The sequence below is a fragment of the Besnoitia besnoiti genome (assembly GCF_002563875.1).
Source record: "Besnoitia besnoiti strain Bb-Ger1 chromosome Unknown contig00055, whole genome shotgun sequence".
Taxonomy (NCBI): Eukaryota; Apicomplexa; class Conoidasida; order Eucoccidiorida; family Sarcocystidae; genus Besnoitia; species Besnoitia besnoiti.
Window position 1 is genome coordinate 389 of NW_021703949.1, and position 11,814 is coordinate 12,202.

At 37.3% G+C, this 11,814-nt stretch overlaps 1 protein-coding gene across 1 annotated transcript; it reads right to left on the bottom strand.

The window, feature by feature from the left end:
* Positions 1-2,435: 2,435 nt before the first annotated feature.
* Positions 2,436-2,795, bottom strand: BESB_064220 (uncharacterized protein; the record flags this gene model as incomplete). The annotated part of the gene is made up of 1 exon (XM_029364817.1): positions 2,436-2,795. One exon carries the CDS (start codon positions 2,793-2,795, stop codon positions 2,436-2,438), a length of 360 nt encoding a protein of 119 aa, XP_029214900.1.
* Between the last annotated feature and the right edge of the window lie 9,019 nt (positions 2,796-11,814).

Below are 11,814 nucleotides of genomic sequence, written 5' to 3' on the forward strand. Positions count from 1 at the left end.
CGATAATTCAATCAAACCAAAAGCCGTTTGTAAGAAAATTAAACCAATTAGATAGGATAGACATTTAGCATCGGTCATTAACATATGAGGATAGAAGGCTACTTTAAGTGCGGAATCAATACCTGCAGGGTTACTAGAACCATTTAAATGTAAATAGAAGATGTGTAATACAATTAGAATGCAACCTACAAAAGGTAATATAAAGTGCAATACAAAGAATCGTTTTAATGTTACATCAGATACATAGTATCCACCGAGTAACCAAGGTACTAAATATGGTATTGGAGAAAGGAGATTAGTAATGACTGTAGCACCCCAGAAACTCATCTGTCCCCATGGTAGTACATAACCGAGGAAAGCAGTGGCTATAGTAAGTAGATATAAAACTAAACCAGACATCCAAGCAGTAGTTAAATAACTATAGCTGGAGTTATACATACCTCGAGACATGTGTATTAAGATACACAAGAAGACGAAAGAAGCAGTTGTTGCATGCAACATCCTAAATTCCCATCCTGCTGCTACCTCTCTAACTAGATGTTGAACACTAGCAAATGCACAAGATGCTTCAGAAGTATATCGGAACGCTAAAGTGATACCTGTAATTATTTGGAGTACAAAGGTAATTGCAACTAAGAAACCAAAGTTATAAGATGAATTTAGATTGAGAGCACACCGATAAAAGACGAGGTGTGCCCGGAATAGACTCATGGAAATTTGGTGTGTTCTCGAAACCATGCTAGCACAATAGAACTTCGTTAAATAACTACATATTAAAATGAGCGCATGTAAACTAGTCTTAAACACACCGCTCGTCACGTAACAAATCTCAAATCGTACTGTAGATTTTATATATGTACCGTAACTATAACCATGGTGACATCCAATGTTCACGCTCATGGATTCAGTGTCCAGGACTACCTGGCGCTTAATAACGATTCCGTCTTCCAGCTTCCAAGCAAACATGATTACCGTGATATTGAAATCCAACACTTTTAGCTGTCTTAAGCAGTCCAGTGGGGTGGTGGTGTACTGCAATCATAAAGAACTTGGTTGTCTGTATCTCATAACCGGAGTCATCTTCAGTATTCTAGGAACTATAATGTCTTTGTTTATTCGATTTGAGTTATACAGTTCTGGATCGCGGATCATTTGTACAGAGACGATAGCTACTTATAATGTGATAATAACGATACATGGCCTAGCTATGATCTTTATGTTCTTAATGCCTGCTTTGTACGGAGGATATGGTAACTTCTTTGTACCAATATATATTGGTGGTTCGGAAGTCGTTTTCCCAAGAACTAACGCGATCTCCTATTTTCTAGTACCATTAGGTTCTGTGTTGTTAACTCAAAGTATTTGTTCCGAGTTTGGTAGTGGTCTTGGTTGGACAATGTATCCTCCACTAAGTACTAGCTTGATGGTGTTAAATCCAGAGGCAACTGATTGGATTATCGGAGGTCTTGCAGTACTAGGAATTAGTAGTATTTTAAGTTCTATTAACTTCCTTGGTACTTGCGTCTTCATGGGTTCTAATGCTGGTGCTAAGAACTATATTCTATATATCTGGGCTATCATATTTACTGCCCTTATGTTAGTCTTCACTCTACCTATTCTTACTGGTGGATTAGTTATGATCCTTCTTGATCTACACGTAAACACTGAATTTTATGATTCTATGTATTCTGGTGATAGTGTACTTTATCAACATCTATTCTGGTTCTTCGGACATCCAGAGGTATACATTCTAATTTTACCTGCTTTTGGTGTAGTCTCGCAGACATTATCTATGTATGCTGCTAGATCTGTCTTCGGTGGACAATCTATGATCTTAGCTATGGGTTGTATTTCTATTCTAGGTTCCTTAGTATGGGCACATCATATGATGACAGTCGGTCTAGAGGTAGATACCAGAGCTTATTTCTCTGCTATGACTATTATGATTGCAAATTCCTACCGGTACTAAGATTTTCAACTGGTTAGGTACCTATATGGCTAGCCATACAACTACAAGAACTGTAGATCTATGGGCTGCTCTTAGTTTTATCCTATTGTTTACTCTAGGTGGTACTACAGGTGTAGTTATGGGTAACGCTGGTATGGATATTGCCCTACATGATACATACTATATTGTAGCTCATTTCCATTTCGTATTATCTCTTGGTGCAGTACTAGCTACTATATGTGGCTTTATCTTCTATAGCAGAGATATGTTCGGAGATACTGTAAATCTATTCCATGTAAATACCGGTGCTTCTCCATATTTAAGCATCTGGTTTGTAGTCTTCTTAGGTAGTATCTTATTAATTTTCATCCCTATGCATATACTTGGTTTCAACGTTATGCCAAGAAGGATACCAGATTACCCTGATTATCTTTGTTATATTAATACATGGTGTTCAATTGGTTCTATATCCACAATAGTTATCATCTTAACTATGCTCTGCTAATGCACTTAACATGATGGTCATGAAAAGCACAAGAGAACTTGGATCCGGTAAACAAAGACCTTCAAGATCTAAACCAGTAGTCCAACTCGTAGTATATACTCCCCAGAAAAAGCTGATAAATAATCCTGTCTCAGAGATGATAACTCCAAGTACGATGCTACTGATTAGACTAGCATCTGAGTAGTAGTTTTCTCTCGCTGTTAAGATGAGTGAGAACAAGAATCCATATATTACGCCTAGAACATAACCGATGTGGAATAATCTTAATGTAGTAGGATATTGAAATCCAACACTTTTAGCTGTCTTAAGCAGTCCAGTGGGGTGGTGGTGTACTGCAATCATAAGAAACTTGGTTGTCTGTATCTCATAACCGGAGTCATCTTCAGTATTCTAGGAACTATAATGTCTTTGTTTATTCGATTTGAGTTATACAGTTCATCGATTCGGATCTTGTAAGAGACGATACTACTTAATAATGGATTTAATAACGATACAATGGTAGCTAATGATCTTATGTTTTAATTAATGTACTGTTCTACTATCGGTTATATATTTTAGACGCTAACTTTAAACTTTGACTTATTAAACCAATCATCTATTATGGTAAGATTGAGCGTGGACTATCGAATGAAACAATGTGCTCCAACGCTAGTCTAAGTCTCTAACATACCTTTTACCTACAACTGTATAACAAACCTCCAGGCAAAGAACTTGGTCTGTTCTAATTCCCCGTGGTAAACACAGTCAACGAATAAGGAGCATTCATATGTTATGCAGTGTCTTAGGAGAGATACTCTAGATTTAGCATTCATCTACAGCTACGGTAACTGTTGTGTTTAAATAGCGGTTAACCTTTCCTTTTCCTTACGTACTCAGGGCATGCAATACCAATCAGATAACAACTGAAGCTAGACTCCATGTTACACTTACTAAAATGGGATTCCTAGGTTGATATAAACTACCTTTTTCTGGGAGTATATACTACGAGTTGGACTACTGGTTTAGATCTTGAAGGTCTTTGTTTACCGGATCCAAGTTCTCTTGTGCTTTTCATGACCATCATGTTAAGTGCATTAAGTATAGTGGTATCCAGCGTATATTTGAAAAACCAACATTTGTATACAGCTGTACGAATATCATGACATTCACTTTGGTAGTCGCCTTCTTAATGTTAGTCTGTACGGAATACTTAGGACTATCTCTTTATATTAATGATAATGCATTTGGTAATGGACTTTTCATCTTAACTGGTATACATTTTAGCCATGTTATTGTTGGAGCTATCCTTGTATTCTTCACTCAAAGTATCTATAGTTCTTTAGTTACTTACATGCCTACAAGCTCTATAATGCTAAGCAAATCTAAAGGTATGTTATGCAAGATCTTTACAGAACCATTCACTATTTATATCTACACTTTGTAGAAACCATGTGGATATTAATCCACATTACATTCTATCTCTAAATCATATAACGGTCGTAAGGTACGCCGGGGATAACAGGTCAGATAATATTGGGAGTTCTAATCCTCGGATTGTATCAGCACCTCCATGTCGGCTCATTACTCCCTTGTTATTGAACAAGATTCAGTTAGGAACGCTAGTTCACCGTCAGATGTAATACGTGAGCTGGGTTAAGAACGTCTGGAGACAGTTTGTTCCCTATCTACCATATTATCTAATTGGTTTAATTTTCTTACAAACGGCTTTTGTTTGATTGAATTATCGCACCCAGATAACTCCATACCAGTGAACCGGTTTTGTAACTCCGCTTCATATCGTACCTGAATGGTACTTTTTAGCATATTATGCGTGTTAAAAGTAATCCCATCCAAAACCGGTGGTTTGTTAGTATTTATGTTATCAACATGTCAATGAAATATCAACAACGATGAAACTTATTTGGTTAACATAACAACATAGAAGGTAAAGCTGGATTACGTTCAAAACTTTACACTGGATACGTTTCAATGTTAACTTACTAAATACCATGGGAGCGAAGAGAATCTAATATGTAACTCCGTTCATGGAAATCAAAAGAGCTTTCACTGATTGTATTTATGAAACGTGATTAGTTCACCTAGCCAACACGATCCGGTTGTTTGGGAATAATATCCCTATTTAAGGGATTGAATTGTGCTACAATAACACAGTCGGTACGAAGTCGAAACAAGGTAGTTGATGGTGAACCAGTGGCTGAACAAACCTTTTTAATTGATTATGCTGACTTTAGTCCCGAGAAACTACAGTTCTGCTTAAACTGAGGAGTCAAGTAGGTACAAACCGTACAAGGATTAATTATGTCCATCTGTGCATCTAAGTTGAGACTATCGGTTATATATTTTAGACGCTAACTTCCCGGCTAAACTTTGACTTATTAAACCAGCCTGGGATCATAAAAGTACTATGTATGGTAAGATTGAGCGTGGACTATCGAATGAAACAATGTGCTCCAACGCTAGTCTAAGTCTCTAACATACCTTTTACCTACAACTGTACGGAACGTAACAAACCTCCAGGCAAAGAACTTGGTATTCTGTTCTAATTCCCCGTGGTAAACACAGTCAACGAATGGCGGAAGGAGCATTCATATGTTATGCAGTGTCTTAGGAGAGATACTCTAGATTTAGCATTCATCTACAGCTACGGTAACTGTTGTGTTTAAATAGCGGTTAACCTTTCCTTTTCCTTACGTACTCAGGGCATGCAATACCAATCAGATAACAACTGAAGCTAGACTCCATGTTACACTTACTAAAATGGGATTCCTAGGTTGATATAAACTACCTTTTTCTGGGAGTATATACTACGAGTTGGACTACTGGTTTAGATCTTGAAGGTCTTTTGTTTACCGGATCCAAGTTCTCTTGTGCTTTTCATGACCATCATGTTAAGTGCATTAGCAGAGCATAGTTAAGATGATAACTATTGTGGATATAGAACCAATTGAACACCATGTATTAATATAACAAAGATAATCAGGGTAATCTGGTATCCTTCTTGGCATAACGTTGTGTAGTTATATGAAGCGTACATTCCTTAATATCTGGAACAATAGATTATGGTTAGGTAGTGGAACAAGGAGAGCGTCTGTTGTACATCAACACTAGATACAAGGAACTTGACAAGCATTAATAGATTTATATAAACGACAAGGACATGAGTCTACTGGATTTTATAATACAGGGTTGAACTGTGTAAAGATCATTGTGTTATGGTTCTATCACAAACCATTGAGATTACGAAGTTATGGTTTTGGGCTCGTGAGTGTCTCTCAATAACTAGCTGAGTGCTTGTACGATAATTATATCAATGCAGTACCAATTAAGGCGTGTAGCATCTCCTATGCTCCTTAACATCACAGCTATGTCGAATTATCGCACCCAGATAACTCCATACCAGTGAACCGGTTTGTAACTCCGCTTCATATCGTACCTGAATGGTACTTTTTAGCATATTATGCGGTGTTAAAAGTAATCCCATCCAAAACCGGTGGTTTGTTAGTATTTATGTTATCAACATGTCAATGAAATATCAACAACGATGAAACTTATTTGGTTAACATAACAACATAGAAGGTAAAGCTGGATTACGTTCAAACTTTACACTGGATACGTTTCAATGTTAACTTACTAAATACCATGGGAGCGAAGAGAATCTAATATGTAACTCCGTTCATGGAAATCAAAAGAGCTTTCACTGATTGTATTTATGAAACGTGATTAGTTCACCTAGCCAACACGATCCGGTTGTTTGGGAATAATATCCCTATTTAAGGGATTGATATGTGCTACAATAACACAGTCGGTACGAAGTCGAAACAAGGTAGTTGATGGTGAACCAGTGGCTGAACAAACCTTTTTATTGATTATGCTGACTTTAGTCCCGAGAAACTACAGTTCTGCTTAAACTGAGGAGTCAAGTAGGTACAAACCGTACAAGGATTAATTATGTCCATCTGTGCATCTAAGTTGAGACTATCGGTTATATATTTTAGACGCTAACTTCCCGGCTAAACTTTGACTTATTAAACCAGCCTGGGATCATAAAAGTACTATGTATGGTAAGATTGAGCGTGGACTATCGAATGAAACAATGTGCTCCAACGCTAGTCTAAGTCTCTAACATACCTTTTACCTACAACTGTACGGAACGTAACAAACCTCCAGGCAAAGAACTTGGTATTCTGTTCTAATTCCCCGTGGTAAACACAGTCAACGAATGGCGGAAGGAGCATTCATATGTTATGCAGTGTCTTAGGAGAGATACTCTAGATTTAGCATTCATCTACAGCTACGGTAACTGTTGTGTTTAAATAGCGGTTAACCTTTCCTTTTCCTTACGTACTCAGGGCATGCAATACCAATCAGATAACAACTGAAGCTAGACTCCATGTTACACTTACTAAAATGGGATTCCTAGGTTGATATAAACTACCTTTTTCTGGGAGTATATACTACGAGTTGGACTACTGGTTTAGATCTTGAAGGTCTTTGTTTACCGGATCCAAGTTCTCTTGTGCTTTTCATGACCATCATGTTAAGTGCATTAGCAGAGCATAGTTAAGATGATAACTATTGTGGATATAGAACCAATTGAACACCATGTATTAATATAACAAAGATAATCAGGGTAATCTGGTATCCTTCTTGGCATAACGTTGTGTAGTTATATGAAGCGTACATTCCTTAATATCTGGAACAATAGATTATGGTTAGGTAGTGGAACAAGGAGAGCGTCTGTTGTACATCAACACTAGATACTGCTAATACCACTGTAGAGGTATAGTATATAATCCCTGCCCGGTGCAGTAAAATGTAAACGGCGGCTGTATTATGACGGTCCAAAGGTAGGTAAATCCTTGTCGGGTAATTATCGTCGTGCGTGAAAGTTGGTCCGACTCTTCACATGTCGTTTATCTAAAACTTTCTTAAATAGAATTATCTTTGAATATGAGGATCCAGATGGCCCGACGGTTAGACCCTGAGCACCTTTACATCCCTTAAATCATATACAGGATCAAATCTTCCTTGAGCGACTCGACAGGCACTAGAGATAGCGTGAAAGCTCTTTTGATTTCCATGAACGGAGTTACATATTAGATTCTCTTCGCTCCCATGGTATTTAGTAAGTTAACATTGAAACGTATCCAGTGTAAAGTTTGAACGTAATCCAGCTTTACCTTCTATGTTGTTATGTTAACCAAATAAGTTTCATCGTTGTTGATATTTCATTGACATGTTGATAACATAAATACTAACAAACCACCGGTTTTGGATGGGATTACTTTTAACACCGCATAATATGCTAAAAAGTACCATTCAGGTACGATATGAAGCGGAGTTACAAACCGGTTCACTGGTATGGAGTTATCTGGGTGCGATAATTCAATCAAACCAAAAGCCGTTTGTAAGAAAATTAAACCAATTAGATAGGATAGACATTTAGCATCGGTCATTAACATATGAGGATAGAAGGCTACTTTAAGTGCGGAATCAATACCTGCAGGGTTACTAGAACCATTTAAATGTAAATAGAAGATGTGTAATACAATTAGAATGCAACCTACAAAAGGTAATATAAAGTGCAATACAAAGAATCGTTTTAATGTTACATCAGATACATAGTATCCACCGAGTAACCAAGGTACTAAATATGGTATTGGAGAAAGGAGATTAGTAATGACTGTAGCACCCAGAAACTCATCTGTCCCCATGGTAGTACATAACCGAGGAAAGCAGTGGCTATAGTAAGTAGATATAAAACTAAACCAGACATCCAAGCAGTAGTTAAATAACTATAGCTGGAGTTATACATACCTCGAGACATGTGTATTAAGATACACAAGAAGACGAAAGAAGCAGTTGTTGCATGCAACATCCTAAATTCCCATCCTGCTGCTACCTCTCTAACTAGATGTTGAACACTAGCAAATGCACAAGATGCTTCAGAAGTATATCGGAACGCTAAAGTGATACCTGTAATTATTTGGAGTACAAAGGTAATTGCAACTAAGAAACCAAAGTTATAAGATGAATTTAGATTGAGAGCACACCGATAAAAGACGAGGTGTGCCCGGAATAGACTCATGGAAATTTGGTGTGTTCTCGAAACCATGCTAGCACAATAGAACTTCGTTAAATAACTACATATTAAAATGAGCGCATGTAAACTAGTCTTAAACACACCGCTCGTCACGTAACAAATCTCAAATCGTACTGTAGATTTTATATATGTACCGTAACTATAACCATGGTGACATCCAATGTTCACGCTCATGGATTCAGTTCCAGGACTACCTGGCGCTTAATAACGATTCCGTCTTCCAGCTTCCAAGCAAACATGATTACCGTGATATTGAAATCCAACACTTTTAGCTGTCTTAAGCAGTCCAGTGGGGTGGTGGTGTACTGCAATCATAAAGAACTTGGTTGTCTGTATCTCATAACCGGAGTCATCTTCAGTATTCTAGGAACTATAATGTCTTTGTTTATTCGATTTGAGTTATACAGTTCTGGATCGCGGATCATTTGTACAGAGACGATAGCTACTTATAATGTGATAATAACGATACATGGCCTAGCTATGATCTTTATGTTCTTAATGCCTGCTTTGTACGGAGGATATGGTAACTTCTTTGTACCAATATATATTGGTGGTTCGGAAGTCGTTTTCCCAAGAACTAACGCGATCTCCTATTTCTAGTACCATTAGGTTCTGTGTTGTTAACTCAAAGTATTTGTTCCGAGTTTTGGTAGTGGTCTTGGTTGGACAATGTATCCTCCACTAAGTACTAGCTTGATGGTGTTAAATCCAGAGGCAACTGATTGGATTATCGAGGTCTTGCAGTACTAGGAATTAGTAGTATTTTAAGTTCTATTAACTTCCTTGGTACTTGCGTCTTCATGGGTTCTAATGCTGGTGCTAAGAAACTATATTCTATATAATCTGGGCTATCATATTTACTGCCCTTATGTTAGTCTTCACTCTACCTATTCTTACTGGTGGATTAGTTATGATCCTTCTTGATCTACACGTAAACACTGAATTTTATGATTCTATGTATTCTGGTGATAGTGTACTTATCAACATCTATTCTGGTTCTTCGGACATCCAGAGGTATACATTCTAATTTTACCTGCTTTTGGTGTAGTCTCGCAGACATTATCTATGTATGCTGCTAGATCTGTCTTCGGTGGACAATCTATGATCTTAGCTATGGGTTGTATTTCTATTCTAGGTTCCTTAGTATGGGCACATCATATGATGACAGTCGGTCTAGAGGTAGATACCAGAGCTTATTTTCTCTGCTATGACTATTATGATTGCAATTCCTACCGTACTAAGATTTTCAAACTGGTTAGGTACCTATATGGCTAGCCATACAACTACAAGAACTGTAGATCTATGGGCTGCTCTTAGTTTTATCCTATTGTTTACTCTAGGTGGTACTACAGGTGTAGTTATGGTAACGCTGGTATGGATATTGCCCTACATGATACATACTATATTGTAGCTCATTTCCATTTCGTATTATCTCTTGGTGCAGTACTAGCTACTATATGTGGCTTTATCTTCTATAGCAGAGATATGTTCGGAGATACTGTAAATCTATTCCATGTAAATACCGGTGCTTCTCCATATTTAAGCATCTGGTTTGTAGTCTTCTTAGGTAGTATCTTATTAATTTTCATCCCTATGCATATACTTGGTTTCAAACGTTATGCCAAGAAGGATACCAGATTACCCTGATTATCTTTGTTATATTAATACATGGTGTTCAATTTGGTTCTATATCCACAATAGTTATCATCTTAACTATGCTCTGCATTAAGTAAGTGGTATCAGCGTATATTTGAAAAACCAACATTTGGTATACAAGCTGTACGAATATCATGACATTCACTTGGTAGTATCGCCTCTTAAAGTAGTTAATCTGTACGGAATACACGGATCGGATTCTTGTTGGCCTGGCACCTGTTTTAGTAACTGGATTAACGCTTTTTACGCCCTGGTATGCATGGATAATAACCGACTCTTCTATAGTTTAAACCGCTACTGCTGGGACTGTATATTATGTAACTTACGGTATATCTATCAAGCCTCTTCTTCCAAATAGATTTCATGGAAAACCTAAAATTCCGCATTTTGATTGACATTTAGCCGCTAATATACAATCATTCCAAGATATATTTATCGTATCGCAGGTTCGGAATCTAATGTCCCGACTTATACTATATAGATCACATGGTTTCTTCGGTACTTTGAGATCATAGCTAACGCGAGAAGGAAGTGTGTTTCAAAAGAAAGGGATGTTTAGCCGGGAAGTTAGCGTCTAAAATATATAACCGATAGTCTCAACTTAGATGCACCAGATGGACATAATTAATCCTTGTACGTTTGTACCTACTTGACTCCTCAGTTTAAGCAGAACTGTAGTTTCTCGGGACTAAAGTCAGCATAATCAATAAAAAAGGTTTGTTCAGCCACTGGTTCACCATCAACTACCTTGTTTCGACTTGTACCGACTGTGTTATTGTAGCACATATCAATCCCTTAAATAGGGATATTATTCCCAAACAACCGATCGTGTTGGCTAGGTGAACTAATCACGTTTCATAAATACAATCAGTGAAAGCTCTTTTGATTTCCATGAACGGAGTTACATATTAGATTCTCTTCGCTCCCATGGTATTTAGTAAGTTAACATTGAAACGTATCCAGTGTAAAGTTTGAACGTAATCCAGCTTTACCTTCTATGTTGTTATGTTAACCAAATAAGTTTCATCGTTGTTGATATTTCATTGACATGTTGATAACATAAATACTAACAAACCACCGGTTTTGGATGGGATTACTTTTAACACCGCATAATATGCTAAAAAGTACCATTCAGGTACGATATGAAGCGGAGTTACAAACCGGTTCACTGGTATGGAGTTATCTGGGTGCGATAATTCGACATAGCTGTGATGTTAAGGAGCATAGGAGATGCTACACGCCTTAATTGGTACTGCATTGAATAATTATCGTACAAGCACTCAGCTAGTTATTGAGAGACACTACGCAGCCCAAAACCATAACTTCGTATCTCAATGGTTGTGCGATTAGACAACCATAAACACAATGATCTTACACAGTTCAACCCTGTATATAAAATCCAGTAAGACTCATTCCTTGTCGTTTATATAAATCTATTAATGCTTGTCAAGTTCCTTGTATCTAGTGTTGATGTACAACAGACGCTCTCCTTGTTCCACTACCTAACCATAATCTATTGTTCCAGATATTAAGGAATGTACGCTTCATATAACTACACAACGTTATGCCAAGAAGGATACAGATTACCCTGATTATCTTTGT